This window comes from Sciurus carolinensis, chromosome 14 (assembly GCF_902686445.1).
Source record: "Sciurus carolinensis chromosome 14, mSciCar1.2, whole genome shotgun sequence".
Lineage (NCBI taxonomy): Eukaryota > Metazoa > Chordata > Mammalia > Rodentia > Sciuridae > Sciurus > Sciurus carolinensis.
The window spans coordinates 73,716,485-73,740,013 of record NC_062226.1 but is presented as its reverse complement, the minus strand read 5'-3'; the positions used below and the strand labels follow the sequence as shown (position 1 = coordinate 73,740,013).

Here is a 23,529-nt window from a genome sequence, read left to right as displayed (position 1 = left end):
CAGGGTGCTACTCTAAAAACTGCATTTCAGTGAAGTGTGGAAGGAGCAAATATTTTATATATGTGTGTATATAAACAGATGAAGATTATCTATGTGTAAAGGTATGTATAATACTCATAGTCAGCTAGGTCCTGCAGGAAGGATAAAGTATTGAGAGGGGTTAGCATATTCAAGATGACAGAGTGAACTGAGGAAGAGGCCACAACATGGAGTGCTGAGGAAGAGCAGATCCGCTGGAGGAAAGAGCAAAGGAAAAGAGGCGAGAGCCTGGGACATACAATTGTGAAACAAACTAAGGTCTGTGTGAATGGAGTACAGTGAATGAAGTACTGCGACAGATGGAATTGAAGAGAGGCCAAATGACATTGTGTAGGGCCTCCTAAGGCATTATAAAAAGTGAGGATCTCATTTAAAAATGTGATGAGAAGCCATTGACAGGTGTTAAGTAGTGGGGGGAGAAGGGGTGGGCATAGGCATGATTTTTTTTTTTTTTTTCTTAAACCACAGTTGGGGAATAAACTGAGAGTTGACAGGCAAGAATGTTTTGTCAACTCACTCTTGCCCAAAACAGTGAAAAGTAAAGCGGTCTGTCCAATTTTTTTTTTTTTTTTGCGGTGCTGGGGATCGAACCCAGGGCCTTGTGCATGCAAGGTAAGCACTCTACCAACTGAGCTATCTCCCCAGCCCTGGTCTGTCCAATTCTTACTGAGGGAGTAAAATAAATGAATAAAATCATTCTCTTAAGGCTGAGAATGGAAGAAGAAATAAGAATAGGAATTTGAAGTCTCAGGTTGAGATGGGACAGATTTATAAAAGCCAAAATTGTCTTGAGGATCACTCTTAAAAAGGTTCATCGAGTTGCTAGTTTTCCCCATCTTCCCAATTACCATTTTCCAGGCCCAAGAAAAAACAATGAATAACTTCAGCCACTCCCTCAGTTCCCTGTGTCAGGTTTCATTCAGCAAATGTCCTGCAATGACCCACATTTTTCTAGAGCTCTCTGGTTTTAAAACCTGTCCAGTGGGGAAGCTTTATCACAAGAGAAGGAAGGTTCGTGTCCAGGCAATTCCAACCTTCACTTTCTAAGATAAGATCCACCTCATGTTTTAGTCAACTTTTTTGCTGCTGTGACCAAAAGACCTTACAAGAACAATTTTAGAGAAGGAGAAGTTTATTTGGTGCTCGTGGTTTCAGAGGTCTCAGTCCATAGACAGTGGCTTCCTTACTCTGGGCCCAACGTGAGGCAAAACAACATGGAGGAAGAAGCAGATCAGTACATGGCCACCAGGAGGCAGAGCAAGCACCGCTCGCCAGGAACAAAATATAGACCTCCAAGGCACACTCCCAATGATCTACCTCCTCCAGCCACATCCTACCTGCCTACAGTTATCACCCAATTAATGCATTCAAGTGTATTAATGCATTGATTAAGTTAAGGTTCTCATAACTCAATCATTTCACCTCTAAACTTTCTCACATTGTCTCACACATGAAGATGTTTCAGAAAATAGTCCCCCCTCCAACACACATATTCATTATGGAAAAAAAAAATACACTTTAGAGCCCAAAACTTCCAAACACATGTTTTAGGGATAGAAGATGGTTTCACAGCTATTTTGTTTGAAGGTAGATCCTTTACAGAATCCTAACTATAAAGAAAATGAATTTCAATAAAACAGATTTCTTTAAAACTAGAATGATTTTAAGAATGACACAGACACAGATCAAAAAGACTGAGGAATTCAGAAGACAATGCTCCTTCTACATTCAACCAACAAGTGGCAGAGGGAGAAGTACAACAATAAAACAAAGGTGAGGGAAAATAAATCAGTGGTTGGCACCAAAGCTTCATAGAACCTCTCCCCATCTCAACACAAAGGAAAAAAAAAAAAAAAAGAAATCTTCCCAATTTGTCCACATTTATCCTAACACTTCTATCCTACTAGGAGTTGTTAATAGAAAAATTGATGTTCTAAAAAGAAAAACCTATGTAGTGTGACTGAAAGAGCATGAATTTAAAAAAAAAAGAATAGCTATTTCCACATGCTCAATTTCTGAGATAAAACTGATTTATTCTTACAAAGAAAAAAATAGGTATTGATAATATTAGTTAGCTTTATCCCAATGGTCAATTTAGTACACTAAAATCCTTACCAATATCCACTCATTTGATGCCATTGGAACTTGATGAAGTTAAGTATATTGAGCCCTACCATGTTGGTCAGAAACCAAAAACTTAAACACAGCAATTAATTGAACCAAGATTTAATTAATAATAACTTATATTTAATGAATCTTTGTTTCAGGTGCCTATTTTATCTCCATGTATTTACTTATTTAGTCATCATCAAGTCCCTATGAAGTGGGAACTATTATACTCCCATTTTGTAAAGACATGGGTTAATTGGTTGCATAGGTAATCAACAATGGAGCCAGGGTTCTGAGCCCAACATTTTTCATTTACAAGTGTTTGACTCCACACCTACAAGTATATGATCTCTCTTAACCACAATGCTATGGTCCCCTAAGTAGAACTGTAGTTAAATTATTTTTAAAAATATAACTTTTATAATAAATGTAGAATGTGCATTTCTGACAGAATAGCTATAGATAATATCCATCAATCAACTAAAGCTATTCAAATTCACAATTTGGTGTTCATGAAGGACCAATTCACTTTTTCTTTAATCCAACTGATAAATTCTGCTTTCATAGTAAATTATTAATGTATTAAAAAGGTCTTTGATATGTATTAAAGTGAGAAATAAGTTTATGCATATTCTTGCTCATGAATTTCTTGTTTCCTTCAAATTAAGGTTAAAGCTTCACCTCTCCCTCTGGTTATTTATTATTAAGGCAAAGTAATTTGTAGTCTGTCATCATATATAATTTCCTCTTGAACAGATGGGTAATAAGACAAGCAGATAAATATGAGCATATCTAAATGAGAAAAGACCAATTAAATGAACTGCTGTATGAGTAAAACATAAATATCATTTTCTTAGGCTAGGATATGAGGCACATTTTTTTTTTTTTCAAATGAGTCAGGGGTAGAAACTAAATGTAACAAATTTCATTTGTATTTTTTGGAGTCCTTGGGCCAATAGAGAAACACAAAGCTTAAATTTTGTGCTCTGGTTGCCTATCTAAAGCTATCTAGTCTAAGGAATAAATCTATCACACCATATTTCTGATACTATGATCTACTATTAGAAAAAGGTAGATTTGATTCTGAGAAAGATTTATAATCTCTAGCCTGAACTAGTTATGGTTTTAGTAGTCACATCAACATCAGGGTGGGTATGGATTATATTTTCATGCAGGTTTGTCAGCAAAATAAGCAATGCAATGTGGTTAATAATGTGGATCCATGAAGGTAAGCCTGGGATTTTAGGCACTGATGGTTTTTCAAGGCTGGCGAGTAACACCCATGGTATCCCATGTGATGTAGAATGTCACAGCATCCTCTGTGGTAGGAATTATCGAATCAATTTTTTAGTGAAAAAAAAAAAAAGTTGAGAATCAACAAGTGAGTACCATGATTATAAAAAAACCCAGATCTTACCACAATTTAGATGGTAACAGCTAGGGGTCCAATCTAACTTGAATTCCGCTCTTGATTCTGCCAGTTATGGGTCAGGGCTTTGGGGAAACTCAGTGAAGCTTCGTCATGTGGGTCTTCATTAAAACCACATTTAAAAATATTTGCTTGGTATTTGTTTAAAGAGTGAGGGCATGTGGATTAGAAAGATTTGAGTGATAAACTATTGAAAAATATAAATGGAACACAAAGTAGAATGTAACTTCTCCCTCTTGGAACATGACACTTCTCATCATCCTTAATTGTCTTCATTATTTGTTTACATTTTATGATCGGTCATAGGTTGTACACATATTAACACATCTGATGGAAGATCAATGAGGGTAGAGAATTTGCTAATCTTTGTCAATAGCAATAGTGTCTAGGAACACCTCAGACATGGTAGGCTTTTAGTAAGCATGTGATCAATTATTCAATAATGTCAGGCTTATTCTGAAGACTAAAAGAGATATTATGTGCTATTGACATAATCTAAAAGGAATTAACATTTCTGAAGCTTTTGTATGATTAAATGGTCATTTATTTAAAGAAAAACATTTATATTAGTTTTATAATTAAATACTTGTTTTATAATTAAGGTACGTATTGAATCACTTTATCTCAAACCCAAAGAATTTAAGGAGATAATTAAACAGACTTCTATTAGTATACGTTTGTGTTCCATTTATATTTTTCAATAATTTACCAATCAAAAGTATAAAGATTCTTTTGGAATATTGGACTGAAACAGAACTTGTATGATAACTAATCAAACCCCAGATTTTACATATAAAACCTGAATAAAGAAATTAAGAGCCAGAGCTGAAAAAGACTATCCAAAGTATAGAAGCAATGGAACAAAAGACCTCAACCCCATTTCTTCTCATTTTCCATTCAGTTGAGCTTCAAAGTCCTTAACTTTGACATGTTCTTCATTAAGTATTATAGTTTCTGACTCATACAATAGTCCAAAAGTGTATGGTCTGCTTATGACTATCACTAACATCTTAGTACATTAACATCTTACAGAATATGAAATATATAACAAAATAACTCAGTCAAAAGTAAAATCATGAGAAAATGGAAATCAATTCCCCAAATAGGTTAACTATCAAGGAAATCTGTAACTACTTATCCTGCCATTGACATAGTAGAATCCTCTCTAGTAAATAGTACAAAATACATTTAAAAAGGAAAAAAGTTTATAAAATCTTCCTCAAGGGCTGGGGAGATAGCTCAGCTGGTAGAGTGCTTGCCTCGCAAGCACAAGGCCCTGAGTTTGATCCCCGGTACCGCAAAAAGAAAAAGAAAAAAATCTTCCTCAAAGAAAAAAGTTGCATAGACTTGAACCTTGACAGATTTCGCCTTCTACCTCTGCTCTGCTACTAACAAAATTCCAGGACAGTTATTTAACTGCAGCTGTACAATAGAAAAGTTAGTGTGCACACTGCAAGCACAATGAAGATTAGATGGAATAATGTTTTAGAGTATCTGACTCATGGTGATACTCTATAAATGATGCTTCTGGTGCTGGTTGACAGAATAGAAAGTAAAGGTCAACTCTTTACAGTGGAGGAAAAGCACCATCAACCTAAGCAAATAATAAATTACACATGAAAAGAAAATATCCACATTTGCTTAACTGCTTGTCCAGCTTGACTTTTCCACCTTTACTGGAGGAAAAGGAAAGAGAGAAGATAATTGAAGGAATGACAGTAGTTCTCAATCTGTCTTTTCCACTGTGACACTCATGAGAGATGATGGTCATATGTAACATTCCTGTGTGCATTTTTGGTCAATAAAATAATCTCATCTGTTTCTATCCCACTCCAGATAGGCTACTGAAACAAGTGAGCATGATATCATTTTCAGAATGGGCTGGAATCTGGTCTAGTGTGCTTTAAAACTAAATAATTTTTAAATGCGTTTTTCGACTATACATAAAAATTGCAAATTTCTTTTTCACAACTGATCGAAATTCAACCCTATCATTTTATAAATTAGTAGACTAAGGCCCAGAAAGATTAAATGCCTAGATCAAATTTGAACAGCTAATCTGTGGCAAAGAGCAGAATCCTGAGTTCTTGCCACATACATTGATCAGAATCGTAATTCCCCAAATGGCCTTCTGTTCCTCAGACATTCTGTAGGTAACATATTTCAGATGTAGCACTGAAACCTAAGGATTCCATGATGTCTGCTGTCTTCTGATGTATCTAAAATTCCTTCCTATACCAACTAGAATGGGAGGCACTTGGGTGATGTGTCTGTAATTTTATTTAATACATGGTTATTAAGTGCCAAGGAATGAACCAAACAAAATACCTGCTTTCATGTCTATGGGAGAAAATGGACATAAAACACAATGAAATTATTTTTAAAAGTTAAATATGGTGTACTATAAAATATATCTAAAATGCTATAAAAACAAAGAATTTGTGAGAGGGGCACAATCAATGAACTTAAGTATTTTACTCATTACATTTAATAATGGAAAACAGAGAATTGAGGGATAGCCACTTCCAAAATATGTCCAATCATGTGAGAAACAGTCATCAGCTGTGTTATCTCCCAAAGGAGCCTCCATTTTAATTATGTAACACCACATTTAACCAGTTGGAAAATCTGCCTCGAATCTGAAGAAGCATAAAGGAAAATCAGATCCTAGTCAAAACCCTTAGGAACTAGCATACAGCAAGATTGTGTGCACATTTGTTTCAAATGCATCCATTTTTCTTTGCACACATTATTATTTTTAAGTGATTTACTATTTGTTTACAAGAGTTTTTTTTTTTTTTTCTTTTCCTTATTTTATGCCAAGAGCTCTGTATCGAGGAGGTTTTTGATTGGGTGCATTCTGCCTTCATTGTACATTATGAACATTATACAAAATGAAGATGTACTGTGAATATCCACATATCAAATTCCTGGATGACTATTTCTTATTCTTCTTCACAAACTTGAAAGTGAGATTTTAAATCTTCTATTCTTTTTTAAATATTGTTCATTTTGATTGTTGGTTAACATTCATGAGGGTATATATTTTCAATGTCATGTTCACTGCCAAAATAAAACCACAGCCTTCCCTGTGATGGGCCTCATGTGGCTGTGCATGTGGTTGTCTGAGAAAATCAGTTCACAGTGGGAAGGATTTGAATAACACAGGAGTGGAAGTGGGGTCTCCAGTCATCTTTGGTAAGTAGTAGCAAACTGGTATAGTTTAGAACTGGAATGTTCCCCGAAGGCCCCGGGTTAAAGACTTGGTCCCAAACCCATGGTGCCATTGGGAGGTGATGGAGCCTTTAGGAGGTGGGGCTTAGTAGAAGAAAGTAAAGCCACTGGAGGTAGGTCCTTGAAGCGGGTATTGGGTCCATTTCTCTCTTTGCTTCCTGACCATCACGAGGTTGAACAGCCTCCTCAGCCATACACTCCCATCATGATGTATTATGTTGCCACAGCCCCAAAATAACAGGGACAAGTGACCCTTGACTGAAAACTTAAAAAATGTGGGCCAAAATAAACCTTTTCTCCTTTCTAGTTGGTTATCTCAGGTTTTTTTTTTTTTTTTTTTTTTTTTCACAGTAACAGAAAGCTAACACATAAATCTTCACAGTAATCAAAGGAGTATATTATACTTTTTGTTTGTTTATTTTTTATCTTTCTAAGAATTCTGAAACTGAGAAAGGTATCTGATAAGCTTATCAGACCTTTATCTAGGGCAGCTCTTTTCATCTAATGAGATATGATGAGCACTTACTTTCAATCGCCTTGATTTTATTTTCCCATGGAATACAAGCTGCTTTGAAGTTCTCAAAATCACGAAGGAATTTTGCCCATTTCTGAAAAGGAAGTCAAGTGCAATAGTAAAGTCCAACTTCTTCAATTGTCAAAACGTCTATCCCCAACTCAAATCATCACAAGACAATGGGTTTAGAAAGCTTTCTTTAATACCTAATATTATTTTTTTGTAAAAATGGATAATAGAAGGTTTCACTTTGCCTCTCTGTTCCCCACTATCCCCAGATCAATTTAATTTAAAAACTATTTTTAAAATATTTGTTGATCACTAGTTTTAGAAGAAGTATACTTACCACTCAGAAGACCTGTTTATTCTACCAAACAATAGGAGAACAGAGACTGAGTTAACACATAATTAGGTGATTGGCATGTGGTGTATGTTTAATTAATATTCATTGCATGAAGGAATTAATGAGATAATAATAAGACACAGTTTCTGCCTTGAAAAGCACTTGCTCTCCTGGAGTAAACTGTGTATAAATAGTGATTTCAATACAGGATGGTAAGTTCTATGACATGGGACATTTCATTCTGATAGAAGTAGAGCAGTCAGCTAAATGGAAAGAAAGGGTATCACAGGAAAGGAAGGAAGAAACAAATAAAAAATCAGTTAACAAAAAGTCTTCCTTCTATTTTACTCCACAGTATTGAGTTACCCATGGTTAAGGGACCACTGGCAAGAATGGGAATGGGCAGATCATTTTGCAGGTGTGTACTTAAGCTGGGATAATGTGAGAGCTGAGCAATCACAACAAGCCTAAATAACAGTGTAAGTCTAAAGTTCAAAAAGTTATTCACAATTAGAAATGGTCCAAATGCCCATCTACAATAGAATTAATCAATAAACAAATTTCAGCATTTTCATGAAATAGAAGAGAACACATCAATAAAAATGAACTAAACTTCCACAACAACATGGGCATAGATCATGGTCCTAATCATACAACAAAGAAACCAGAAACAAAAGCAGAAACACTGTGTCTACACTTGTATAAAAAATGCAAAGCAAATGAAATTAATATGGTGTGTGTGTGTGTGTGTGTGTGTGTGTGTGTGTGTGTATGAAAATTAAGAAATTAAGACAGGTGAATTTCTTTCACAGAGCTCTATCTTCAAGGAATTCATTTAGCTTAGAGTTGGTATAATGTTTGTAAAGACAGTATGATAATACCTATGTACCTACTTTATTGTGATTATTGAATATAACTTTACAGAGGAATTCAATTTAATGCTTGGTGCATAGTAAGTACAAATAAATGTTTCTCTTTCTCCAAAATCTCTACTGTATCAATCTTTCATTTTTTTCTTATTTTCTATTCAATGTACATGTTTGATGTTCTTGATAGAGAAAAGCCATACAGTCCTGTAACTTGTAGACATTTTTAAAAAGAAATCTTGATCAGACATCTTAACTTCCAGAAAATTAAAATGGAAAGTATTTTACACTTGGAGGTGATAAAATCTTATAAATCTTTTGCTATAAATCAGTGTTTCTCAACTTATTTTCTATTTTCACTTCTCTAAGGATAATTTCTAATCCCTTGTACAAATTTTAATAACACAATACATTGTGCATGTATTGTATGTATCTGTGCAATATATATATAAACCGTAAGATCATTTTTCACCCTCTTAGAACAGAGGCAATGTTCTCCCCTTGGGATCAACATAGCACAAACCAGACTGAATGAAAATTCTTACCTTAGCCATCATCATCTTAAAGGCAAACCACCGCTTTCCTTTTCCTTTCCCAAGAGCTCCTTCATTTTCACTCACAAATTTTTTTGCTTCTCTGACAAAATAAAACAAAATAAGAGGTAGGTGGAAGTGGGTTGAGACTAACAATTCAGATGGAGGGGACATTGAATTTTCTTGGTCTGCAGGCTTATTGAAGACAAATGAACCTAAGCTATATCTTATAACCTAGAGACATAATGCAGGCTTAAAATTTTAAATTCTGGTCAGAAAGAATAAGATATTTTAGTCTTACTTATTAATCATTTGGAGTCATTGCAAAGCAAGGAATTTATGCTAAAAGTAAAAACAGAGAACCCTAGCTATTATTTCTACCACCTATAAAATTGAAGCTGAAGTTTATGTCAGACTTTGGCAGTCAGAAAGTTTATTTTAAAATACTTTCTTTCCTTCTTTCCTATGAATTCTTTTTAAAAAATTGCAAGAGAGAGAGAGAAAAGGAGAGAGAAAGCAGAGGGTTTAGTACAAACTGACATAGAAGATACTACTGACCTGGTATTTAATCCCATGAAAGTAATTATTGCTTAAAACAGAAAAATCATACTATAAAGAAAATGGGGTTGAGGGAAAGGAAAGAAATGCTTTTGGTCTCCCATTTAGATAAGGCTTTAAATTTAAATTTTAACATTATTCCCAAGTATTCATATATTTACAGAAATCACATTAGTGCCAATGTGTGTGTTTAAAAAAACAATAATTCCTCAAAATGAATAATGTGAACATGTTAAATACATTGCAACTTTTATAACTTTATTTGGTAATGGTTGTTGGATGAATATTTGTGTCCCCCTGCCCCCACCAAAAAATTTGTATGTTGAAGTCTAATCCCTAACAATGGTATATGGAGGTGCAGCCTTTAGGGTGTACGGTCACATGGTACTGAACAACAGGGGTGTATTCTGATAGGGACAGATTCTGAAGGAATACATGCTGAGAAATCATTGTTAGGCTATTTTGTCATTGTGCAAATATCATGGCATGCACACATAAACTAGGACGGTAATGATATCATGATTCAATATAATCTTATGGAACCACCATTGTATAGTCTGTCATCAACTGAAATGCCATGATGAAGTAAATGATTGTGATTAGGTCACAAGGTTGAAGCCCTCATGAATGAGATTGTTACTCTTATAAAAAGAGGCCAGAGAGCTTACTAGCCCTCTTCCCTATTGTAAAGATAGAGGGAGCCCGCACCTGTGTAAACACAGGGCTCTGTTTAAACACAAGGCTCTTCCCAAACTGCCCTCAACCCCTCCTAAAAGTGGCAAAGAATTTTCCTCTCGTATCTTACCTGTGAAGGACCTTGCTAACAACAACCCTCCTCTCAGAGTTCAGGGTGACCCGGAACTTAAGATAACGTGCTAACCAATTAGAAAGAACACTGTATAACTGCTTGCCTTTCATTATATAAACCCTGCTAACCGAGGGCTCGGGGCCTCTTAGCATCACCGGTTTCCGAGTGCGCGGAGGACCAGGCTCGAGCTTGCTAATAATGACTCTTTGTTGCTTGCATTGATCGTGGTCTCTGGTGGTCTTTGTGGGGTCTTGAGCCTCTGGGCACAACACTATCATATGAGGATACAACTGTCATCAGCTGTCTGCAGCCTGGAAGAGCGTACTACCAGACTCCAACCACACCGTTATCCTGACCTTGGGTTTCCAAACTCCAGAACTGTGAGAAATAAATGTTTATTTTTTTAAGCCACTCAGGCTATGGTAATTGTTATATCAGGCCTAACTGATGAAGACAGTCATTTTGGTTGCTGTTTGGTTGATATATGAAAAGAACTTTAAAAAAGAGATGGAACGGGCTTTTCTTCTCTTCTCAGGATTCGGACAGCATATGACCTGTGTGTTGCAGAGTGACCTCTGTCATGATAAGAGAAAATTTCAAACCTGGTTGTGGTTCCACAGGTATAACACTATCATTGGTTGAATTAAAAAAAAAAAAAAAAAAAAAAAAAAAAAAACAACGTGTGCTTTTACAGACAAGACCCTTTCACAAATGGGTATAAATAAGCTTCTTCTTAATACACAAAGTTAACCTTAAAAGGTGAAGGAATGGTGCAGGATTTTGGTGTAACATGTTTCTAAGTATCCATGCTAAACTCGTGATTTTACAATATGGTATGATCAGAAACCAACTTGCACCTGCTAATTTATCCAATACCAGAGAGGACTGTCTCATTACTAACCTGTGGATGTGAGCCCACCCATATTCTGGCATATAAACATAAGCACAATGATGAAGAATATCCTCATTCCTCAAACAGAATCCCGAAAGCATTTCCTTGATAGCAAGGATAATGAGAGAGTCTACAGAGTGGGAGAAAATCTTTACCACACCCACTTCAGAGAGAGCACTAATCTCCAGGTTGCATAAAGAACTCAAAAAACTTAACACCAAAAATACAAATAACCCAATCAATAAATGGTCCAAGGAACTGAGCAGATACTTTACAGGAGAAGATATACAATCAATCAACAAATATATGAAAAAAATGTTCAACATCTCTAATAATTACAGGAAGTACAAATCAAAGCTACCTTAAGATTTCATCTCTCTCCAACTAGAATGGCTATTACAAGAATACAAGCAATAATAGGTGTCAGCAAGGATGTGGGGGAAAAGGTACACTCATACATTACTGGTAGGATTGCAAATTGGTGCAGTCACTCTGGAAAGCAGTATGGCGATTCCTCAGAATACTTGGTATGGACCCACCATTTGACCCAGTTGTCCCACTCCTCAGTTTATACCCCAGGAACTTAAAATCAGCATACTACAGTGACACAGACACATCAATGTTTATAGCAGGTCAATTCACAATAGCTAAACTATGGAACCAACCTAGATGCCCTTCAACAAATGAATGGATAAAGAAACTGTGGTATATATACACAATGGAATATTACTCAGACATAAATAAGAATGAAATTATGACATTTGCTGGTAAATGGAAGGAGTTGGACAATATTACGCTAAGTGAAATAAGTCAATCCCAAAAAACCATAGGTCAAATGTTTTCTCTAATAAGTGGATGCTGATACCTAACTGGGAGAGGGGGTAAAAGAAGAATAGAGGAATGTTGGATTTTGTAGAGGGGGCAGGGGGAAGAAAAGATGGTGGAATGAGACAAACATCATTACCCTGTGTACATGTATGATTACATGACTGGTGTGAATACATTACAGGACTGGTGTAAGTACGTCGTATACAACCAGAGAAATGAAAAGTCGTACTTCATTTGGGTTCAATGAATCAAAATGGTGTCATGTATACCTAAATACAAAAAAAAAAAAAAAATTGCTCACTAGTATAAAGAGAGTGTTTTTATGTATACCTAAATACAAAAAAAAAAAAATTGCTCACTAGTATAAAGAGAGTGTTTTTATTGGATTCAACCCACCAACTTCAGCAGCTGCACACATACATAAGGCTTTAATGTTACACTTTCTTGTTTGCCTTGATGACCCTCCCCCATCTCCATTCTCCAAGAGATCCCCTCCATACATTTCAAACCAAAGGAGTACCAAATAGCAATCTTAGCTACTCCTTGCTCCTCACTGACCAGTTTCGGGTAAAATTATTCACTTGTCAGAAATCCTGGGATACCTTTAAAAGAAAGCCAAAGACCATAACATGAGCTGATAATAATTGTTTAGTAAGAAGAGCTTCTTAATCTCCCAAATCTGATGCTCCCAGGACATCAGAAAGCACCCCGACAGCTTGTAGACCCAGAAGAAGGGACATGGGCTGGACAAGTCAGTGACTCAGTGAGAGAACATGCCTTGACACTATTTTCAGGGCTGACCTTTGCAATGAGCTGGCATGGTTTCAGGATAGAAGAAACTAGTCTCATCCAATCCTGTCCTCCCTAATAACAGATTTCTTAACCAGAGGACATCTTTCATTGCACAATTGGAAACAAGGCACAAAAACAAAACACATAATATGGAGATAAATACAGAAAATATACATCACACTAATGTGCACGTGACCAAATGAAAGAAAAAAAAAAGTCTTAAGAAAAAAACCCAAAAATGTCATTGGATTTTTCTATTGTGAATCCATTTTCCTCCCCATTTGTATTTATCTGGATAATTTAAAGGGACTTTACTACATGGCTAAAATGAAATAGGCTTTTGTGGAGAAACTTTGAATATCCATTGGCCCTAAATCATCCAAATGTCTGACTGAAAAATGCATGTCATTCCCTTGAATTGCATTCAACAAAAGCTGCCTATCAAGACTGTAATCTGGTCTCCAGGTCTCAGAACTCAAACAAGCCCTGGTATATATGCACAGCTCTCTGAGCTGTAACCCCAGACCCGGGGATAAATAATTGAGTGAGGTCTATTTAATGACAATAATACCTGGCCTCATCATTCATTTATCAACCCCTTGTGTTGGTAATTAGAATAATAAGGTTTCATGGGCTTTCAAGAATGCTTTCACAGTTAGTTAAAGGAGTACACTTTGGCCTAACTTACAAAATAGATAATTTACCCATAACATATGATACAACCCTGATTACACAGAATAGTTAGGACATGCAATGCTGCTTTTGACACGTTCTCATCCCAGGAAACATGCTCCCTATTTGGATTATGTTAAGCTGACTTTTCTTCCTCTTGTTTTCAGTTTGATTGTATGATGAAGCAACCAATTTATTGCTCTAGTAAATGAAAGGCATTTCAAAATTGCTGTTTAGGGAAACTGTAATCAAACTTGTACTCATGAACACTCCTCAGTAAAGAGATCAGAAGAATAAAAGGGTTTTTTTTTTCCTAGTAAACACTGCCATTTATAAAATTAACCAACAACTCTGACTTTCCTTGAAATACTTTTAAATAATTGAAAGAGAGTCACAAAGCTAAGAAGCTTTTTAATGTACAGATTACATTAAGATTGAAAATAAGAACCACAGTCCTCTTAGGTAACATAACTCCATAATCATACTAGTGTAAGTATTTAAAATTATCCCAGTACTGGAAGCAATAATTCAAAACAAGCGGTATTTTAAAGGGGATACTGGTAGCAAAGGTCCTAATGATTTAGATGCTTTGTTGTTTCATCTAAAAAATGAAGACGATAATGTAGCTACTTCACAGAAATAAAATATGCACTGAGTTTATGACAAATCACAAGAGCACTATAAATAGTAACTATTATTAGTAGCAATTGAATTAATAAGGCTGTTCTAATTTCATAATATTTATTAAAACATGGCACAGAAATGAATTTCAACACTTCTAATTGAATGATATAACAACCGCGTGAAGACTGGATGATAATCAAATTGTGGTTCTTGACTAACCCAACCTTGGAATTACTATGGGATCTTTTAACAGTTCAAAAGTCTTTCTTCCCACCCCCAGATTACTTAAGTCACAATATCAAGGAGTGAGATAGAAGCATCAATATTTTTTAAGTTCCACCAGAGGACTCCAAAGTGTAACAAGTCAGGGGAAAAAATTTGAAACTAAGCTAAATTTCATTTGCTGTGACTACTAAATTTAAGAGCAGTTATCAAAGGGTTGGACTGAAAAGGCACTTTCCAAATGCAAATTGTTTTGAAGTCCCCTTGGATTGGCAGTACTCTATATATTTTGATGTCTGGTAATTTTTCTAAAGGATAACTTCCTGATTGGGCATTGGAAAACAAGAAATTAAGCAGCAGCAAAAACCGTGCATGTGCATTTATATAACCTCTTAGTTTGTATCTCTAACTTATTTTCATATACTTTCTTGTAGACACTACCATTTCACATCTGTCTCTGTCTCTGCCTGCCTGCCAACACACACAAAATTTCACAGAATAATTGCCCCTCCCACATAATCTCACACCCTTTGTTTCTTTCAGCCCAAAAATTGGTTTATAACATTTCTTTGCGTAATGGTCACATGGTAAAATTCTGCTCTGTACACCACTCAAAAAGTAAACAGAACAGCAATGAATCCACCAATGGCATGTGAATGCACATTGGTCTTCTCACAAACTGCCAACAGAAACCTAGATCCTCAGTGCATGCGCATTTTCAGTGTGTTTGCCAAGATTTGCATGGTTTGTTGTGAGCACTGCAGTACTAAGGTCTTGTCACTCAACCCAATAAAGAGCATAGGCCCAAGGGGAGCAGGCAGGCAGGCAGGCTAAGATGACTCGAGTCAGTCACATAACATGGTAAGACTTTTCCCAGGACAGCTAAGCTGTTTAGATTGTCTTCTAGCAATACATTAATGTGAAGCATTTCTTTCTGATTATGGATAAATATATAAACTATTCTGCCAGCTTCAAGCTGAAAGTGATTGTGTTTGCCGAACAGCATGGGAAACAGCTTATAGAAAGGTTTTGGTGAGTAAAAAGTTTTGTTTGTTTGTTTGTTTGTTTTTGGTTTTTATTAACTTCACTTAATGGTCACACCCCACTTTTTACAAAAAAAAAAAAAAAGTATAAAATCTGTGATAATTATGCAGTGAAATACATTGTGTTTTAGACTACTAAGTGAAGGGTTATGGAAAAAAATATTCCTACAAGACAGCTCCCCAAGAAAAATGAAGGGACAGTGTGGCTCAGGAGGAGGGAGGGGAAATTGGTCAAACATTCAACCTCTCCCAGTTCACCCTTTCCTAATAACAATGGGCCCTACAGGAAAGGGGCAAATACGGAATGCTGGGCCCTAAACTTTGACCTTCCCCCATGGCAAATTAGTCCTAAATGGAGGTACAGCAAATATTGAAACTCTGGGAAACAATTGATCTCAGAGAAAGAAAAGCAATGGGCAAGATTTGAGTATTCATCCCTTGGGATCTGGACTCTTATCTCCCCAGACAACGAGTTTCAACCTTTTTACAACCACCCTCCTAAATTAAAGTTTTAACCTGTACAACTGATGGTTAAATCTGCACGTGCATGGCTTCCAATGATTACATCATTGTGCCCTATAAAACCAAAATCTCTGTAACTGATGGCCATTTCCCTATCCAGAAAATGGGCCCCAATGGCACCTGAGTCCGTGAAAGAATAAAGGCTTCTCTGAATCCCTTGAGGTCTACTTCCTGTCCTTTTGCACTTACACCAAGACCCCTAAAATGTTATCATCAGCAAACATTGAGGTGACCTGTGTATAAAGAGTTCTTAAGGAAATTTTTTTTCTTAAGTTCTGATGACAATCATGGAGATATGTTAAAGCCAGTTGTTGGTATTGGTGAATAAAGCAAAGCTTGGGCAGATCAAATTAGTATTAAATTCAGAGTTATTACCCACAGAAACTCTTCAGACTTATAACTTCTTTGCTCCCTGGGACCCTAAAACAATGCTAATTTTCAAGACTGGCTTAAATGTCAACTAAAAACTCAAACACATATTATTCATTCCCTAAAGGTCAGTCAAGCATCTCAGGGTAATTTTCGATGAATCAAGGGGGGGAAAAAAAACTGGGCTTTAGTGGTTTGATATATTTAAAAAAAAAAAAAAAAGCGTACTAGATCCTCTTTCTACCTGCTGATTAAGTTTTTTCCTAATTCTGCTCTCTGCCTGGTTGATTTAAAATTCAACTTATGCTTTAAAAACTTCTTTATATTATAGTAGCAGGGGAGATAAGACCATAGAGATTTCCCCAGGAGCCAAAAGCTTGTGCTGAGTTTTAAATACCAGTTGCAGCTCAAACTAGCTTTCCTCCGTAGAATTTCCTCAGAAATTCTAAGGCTGTACTATTAGCAGCAGAAATGACTGAAGGGCAGCAGAATATAACACCTCAAAATATATTACCTAAGTATTACATGCTACATTATGCAAAAACATGTCCAAAATGTGCCCAAAATATGGCATATTGGTTATTTTGAGCTGAAGATAATTAGAAGAAGCAGATATAAGGAAAGGAAAGTTCTCTGCATTCCTATTTGCCTTAAAGCAAAATATGTTTGTTAAGACATTCCTCCTCCCCTCTCTAGCAGGAAAGACACTCTCATCCACCCAGAAAGGGACACACAGCAATAAACAGGTTTTCTCTCATTAGCCTTTGTTACTCTAACTTATAGGACCCAAGTCAATGGACCTAAGACGAGGGGAAACGAGGGATTTTTCCACCCCTACACTTTATACAATCAAATTGAAGCCAGAATTGGGGACAGGCAGTTAGTGTAGAAATAGGGGATCAGGTCAAATCGAGGAAACGGAGGCCATGAAAGCCAATTGCCTCTGGAAGTTGCAGACTGCCCCTGGGAGAAGGGAATGTCAAGGATCTCCGGAGCCCATTGATTACCAAATTTACCTGCCCTTATCAAGGACCACAGGTAAGGAGCTGCTAATTAATGCCCCCTGGGCCCTTACCTGGCTGAATCACTTTGGCCCTCCCCCTGCCCCATCCGCTTCTCACTTTATGCATCTCACCTGCAAAACCAGGCCTAGTCAAATAGGTAGGAAGGAGAGAACTGGAGAACCTATAAAACATGTAGGGCATACTCACTTCTGGGGACTCTAGAACATCAGCCATGGCCCCCTTCTCCCTCCCGGGAGAAGTTTGTATTATTACTACTTTTAAATAAAAACTGCTTAATATGTTTGCCTTGGCGTGCTTCTCTAGTGTTCAAACTTCAACATTAGAGGGAGCAGAACTCGTCACCGGTAAACGTCAGTATCAAAATTATTGAAATGAATTCTTTCTCATTATGAGAAGTTATATAATGGTAATATTATAAATGTCTCACTGAGTGTTCTAAGTTCTATGGCAACCATTTTATGATTTTTGTTTTGTTTCGTCTGTGTTTTAATAAGCGAGTTGAGCTTGTGATTAACAATACTACTACCTGAAGATAGGGGTATATGTGGACTGTAGTGCAGGGGCCATATGCTAAGGCATCCGGGAATTCTCCAGCCAAATATTACTGCTTTGGTGTTTGAGCAGAAGAGAAATTTGAGAAGAATGCGACCTTAAAGCCACCAATGAATCTTCAAATCAAAAGTCCTAGACTAAGAAGACAACCTCAACCTAAGGCCTTCCCTCATCACCAAAAATTTGCAAAATGTTTTTTTTCTCCCCATTATATGAGAAAATTATTCTTAGAAATAGGTAGGTGTGGCACTGAACAAGTGAAGCCAGAATTAAGGACAGGTAGTTAGTGTAGAAATAGGGAATCGGGTCAATTCGAGGAAATGAAGCCATGAAGCCATCTGCCTTTGGAAGTTGGAGACTGCCCCTGGAAGAATGGAATGTCAAAGATCTCCGGAGCCCATTGATTACCAAATTTACCTGCCTTTATCAAGGGCTGCAAACAAGGAGCTGCTAATTAATGCCCCCTGGGCCCTTATCTGCCTGAATCACCTTGGCCCTCCCCCTGCCCATGGCTTCTCACTTAATGCAAAACCAGGCCTAGTCACGTAGGCAGGAAGGAGAGATAAGGCGGAGAGAACTGGAGAACAAAAGAGACTTTAACCTATAAAAGATGCAGGGTGTGCTCACTTCTTGGGACTTTTAGAACATCAGCCATGGCCCCCTTCTCCCTGCCGGGAGAAGTCTGTATTATTCCCTTTAAATAAACCTGCTTAATATGCTTGCCTTGGCGTGCTTCTCTAGTGCTTAATCTTCAACATTAGAAGAAGCAGAACTCGTCACCGGTAAACGGCGGTATCACAAGTAGAGTGTTGTATGTAACTATAAGGAAGACTGTTATGGGTTTGGATATCAGGTGTCCCCCCAAAAGCTCCCTTGTTCATGCTGGAATGTTCAGAGGTGAAAGGATTAGATTATGAGAGTCTTAACCTGATAGGTCCAGTCCAGCTTGAGTGGGCTAACTGGGTGGTATGACTGGAGGAGGTGGGGTCACTGGGGGTGTGCCCTGGAAGGGTCCATCTGACCTACCCTGAGGCCCCTTCTCCTCTCTCTCTCCCTGCTTCCCAGTTGCCAAGCAGCTTTCCTCCTACCGATGACCCAGTCACACCCTTCTGCCATGATGTTCTGCCTTACTCAGTCTCAGAGCAATGAACTCAGTGAAACAAGGATGAAAACCATGAGTCAAAATAAACTTTTCCTGGTGTAACTTGTTCTTGTTGGATATTTTGGTCACAGCAACAAAAAGCTGACAAACACAGACCCACCTAAAATTCTAGTCCGTATGTAAATTTATTTTATTTCTATCATTTTTTTTATTCCCCCCTTTTACTTAATCACTTTTTCCAAATCTTTACTGACTGGTTTATGTTCTTAGCAATATAGTAAATGTCTGAAAGAAACAAAAGAGACAGCTATATGTTCCTTTCTGCAGCCTAAGCTGTACTTAGAATGAGATATAGACCATATAATAGTTACATAACAGTGCAAGACAGGCTTGAAGTGCAAAGAGAGAGGGAAACGGAAGCTTGAGGGTCGTTGAAGACATTGTAGATAATATTGGTAGATAAGAATTAAACTGGACTCCACTGGGATTGTGACTCCGTGATAGAGCACTTGCCTAGCATGTGTGAGGTACTGGGTTCAATTCTTAGTACTGCATACAAATAAATAAAATAAAGGTCCATAGACAACTAAAAATATATTAAAAAAAAAAAAAAAGAATTAAAGTGGACTTTATGGAGCTGGTAGGATTTGGGTAGGCAGAGAAAGGCATGCCAGGCAATGGTTTGCAGGAATTTTTCAAACAGTGGAGATATTTCCACCATGAGTCACTCACATTATCTGCATCTTAGATATACTAACATTTGACTTTTTGCAAGACTATGAACAAGGCTTGGTAAGCAGAATGTGCTAATTTTGCTTGGCTTATATGCATTCTAATCAAACATGTCCTAATGAATTCTGAACACTGTGAAGCAGAACTCTCAGGGTGCTGCCTCTTGAGTGAGAGGAACTATTCTGTTTTTAAAATTTGGTAAAATATAGATATGTGTTCATGTCTATACCTTTTAAACATTTCTAAGTATTATGAACTTTTTTTTTTTTCAAAATGTGCAGTAATATTTAGGAGTGCTAATTCCGAATTGTTGCAATAGAAAACTTTCATTTTCTGTTGGAACTATGTGCTCTGTTGATGCATGAGTGGGCAAGAAATTTAAAATTATTTAAAATCATGGCGGTTCAGTCAGCTCTGCAAATAATCAGGACACTCTGATAAATCTGATTGCTTGCCACATGATAAACTTAGATCTGGAAGACTGTCCTAAGCACTTGGGAAATAAAACTTAGGTGAGGCTGTCCACAGAGCACACCATGTCCCAATGTGAATTAGTCATTCTGCTGAATTGACTTGTAACCTTAATATTTCTCAGGGTCTCCTTTCTAACATATTCTGACCCCTCTGATCAAGTACTGGTCAAAAAATACAATATCAGTATATACATAAAATATAAAAGGTAATTCATCCAAGAGTCATGTATCTTTATATAGATAGCTGAATGGCACATTATATATATATAAATATATATATATAGAAGAATCATCAATACAACATTTAAAAGAACTGATTCATAGTATTTAAAAATTTCTAATTTTCGCAACTAAAGAAGAAAATTTTAAAAACATTATATTGAAAATACACAGCTATTTCCCTTTTTTCCTCTTATTAATATATTTTATGTTATGCTAATATAATATTCTCCAAACATTTACTCTTGGTGTTACATTTTAATAAAGTCTAGTTATTATAGCAATAAATTTATTTAAATCCCCCCAAATAACATATCACTTGCTATTCTTTTATCCCATATACAAAGACATCCTCAAATGTGCCTTGGCATTAGATAAAACAAAGGGTTGTTTTGATAATAAGTTCAGCAAGGACATATTTCTCTTAATTCTTATTTTGTGCTTATCATGTGCACGTTAGTGAATTACTATGTCTAGATCATTTTAAGTGATAACTAAAGCATTTTTCCTTTTAATCACCTATCAAAAACAACATATTTATAGGTAGTCTGGTAAAGATTATGAAAATTATCTATTGCTGATATATATCTAAAACACTAAAGTCCAAGTTCAGTAAGTTGCTATTTCTCAAAATTGTTGAGGGGTAGGATACTCTGGTGAGATGAGAACATTGATTTGGTGAGTCTTACCATATGTAATATATTGATGGATCATACTGCAGGAAATAGTGAATGATGACATACAATTAAGATGATCGTGGACTTGGTGGGTAGCTTAGTGGTATGGAATGTGCTTAGCATACAAGGGTGCTAGATTCAATCCCCAATACCAAAAACAAACAAACAAACAAAATAGTAGCTACACTCCATCTCTCTGGAAGAAAAAATCTAGAACTTTCTTATGTTTAATATTCATTATTATCATATTGTAATTTTAGAAACTCTGTTTCTTTGAAGTTTCTTTATTTGGGGATAAATGAATGTTTGTGTCAGTAAATAACATTGATTGCCAAGAATCTTGGAAAACATCATTAAATATAAGCATGTTTTAGACCCACTTTTTTACTGATTAATAATCCTTCCACATACCCATTTGAGCAGAACTCAGGCTGACATAACTAGACCATGTACTTGAGATTTTGATACTGGTATAAGAGCAATAAATACCTTCATGACTTTCTAGAGAAAACAGGAGCAGTAGCTCTGTGGGTCACTTGCAAAGTCTGCCAAACCAAGATGAAGACAAGAATGTCTCCAGATAAACGTAAAATGATACAGTGGAAACTAGAATGATTAAATCATGAAACATAAAGGAGGAGACTCTTCAGTCAATAAAATTATATCATATATTTCATAGATGACTTCCTTAACAATTGAAAAAGCTTCCAAAACATACAAGTCCCAAAGAAAAAGCAATAAATTTTGCGTTTGATTCCTTTTAGTATTTTATAAGAAGAAATTTAAAATTATTTAAAAATTATTAATAAAATTAACCACAATAATTTGCTAAATACAGCTCTATAGCATGTATCAAAAGGTTAAATTCTGAGACAGACAATTTCCTGGGACATTGTTCTTGCTTAATAGAAGTATGTAAGGTGAAGACTGGTTATTAATTGGAAAAACTCATTCCAATGCAATGAGAATAATGAATCAGATTATTACGACAGATGAGCACTATTATGAATGCTAAGAGATTATTGACCTCAAACAAGAACTGATTTTATCTTGAATAAAATGTTCTCCTATTTAAGGTGAATTAAAAAAAAAAAAAAAGCAGAGGAAGAGGAAGAGACAAAAAAACTGAAGCTCTATGTATGCTAAAAATTTGGGAGGAATTTTTAGAATATAAAATGAAAAACATTTAGGCAGGTGTTAAGATGAAAAAAATAGGATAAGAAGTCACTAATACACATTCATCCATTATATGGAGTCCAGAAGTTATAGAATAATATTTGTCTTTCTCATGGGCAGTTCTAATTCAAGCATTTCATTGTTGATTACAGATTAAATAACAAGCAATTCTTACTTTAGCCTCTACTCTCAGTTGTTTCCAATTAGTTCCCTCTAGCATAAACTTGGTTAATCAAAGGACATTTCTAGATTCCCCAAAAGGCATACTGGAGCCAATTCATACTGGCTCTAAAAAACTGCTGATTATTAAACTTTCAGGAATTTCTTAAACTACTATTAAACTGCCAGTAGTTTGAAATCGATCATAATGGAAGAATTTACACCATGGAAATTGGCAAATACTGCAAAGCAGGGCATTTAAACTAGGACATTCCTTGTCCTTTATTCACTTCATCTGTCATCCAGGCCCTTTAAATATTCCAGTCATGTTCATGGTTCTCTTGCCCTGGGAACTAGTGTCCAACAACAACAATAATCACCATTGTCATCCCCACATAGGAAGCACTACTGTTTATAATATTTGGGGCACTATGTTAGGCTTTGAGAAAATTAAGAACAATAAGGTATCTTTCACATCCTGAGAAGCTCAAAATCTCTTTTGAAAGGAAGATATATAATTCAAAAAATGCAATACAATGCAGCAAACAAGAGATCCCAATGAATAATAGAGTCCTTTTGAGTCCTATTTCTATAGGAATTGGCAGAGAAAGGAGCTCCAAGGACAGTTGAACTCAGGCCTGCAAGAAGCACAGGATATCAAAAAGTGGAGAGGAGTCTGCAAAGAAGACATAAAACATACCTAGCATGTCTAGAGAAAGTAAGCCTATTTTATTGGGAAACATGGTTCAATGAGTGGCGTGACACAGTAGAAAAAGCAGGACGTTTTGGAGATATAGTAACCTGGATTTTCACAGTTTGGGCTCTGTAAGGCCACTTTATCTCTGTCAATCTGTTTTCTTATCTGTAACATGGAGATGATTTTCTATTTTCAATGTCCTTATAAGGAACAAAGGAGTTAAGTGTGTGCAACATCAACTAGCATAAGATCTGATACAGAGTAGACACACACAACACACATACACACAAAAAAAAATTGGATCCAAAACCTTATAGTCA

General features: G+C 36.2%; 1 protein-coding gene across 1 annotated transcript in view; it reads right to left on the bottom strand.

Annotated features, from left to right (window-relative positions):
- Tmc1 (transmembrane channel like 1) overlaps nucleotides 1-23,529 on the bottom strand; it is a 127,601-nt gene that overhangs the window by 78,555 nt on the left and 25,517 nt on the right. Inside the window, exons 5-6 of the mRNA XM_047524024.1 lie at nucleotides 9,080-9,170; nucleotides 7,338-7,419 (exon numbers count right to left, since the gene is read on the bottom strand). Coding sequence (XP_047379980.1) covers nucleotides 7,338-7,419; nucleotides 9,080-9,170 — 173 coding nt within the window. The remainder of the gene's footprint in view (nucleotides 1-7,337; nucleotides 7,420-9,079; nucleotides 9,171-23,529) is intronic.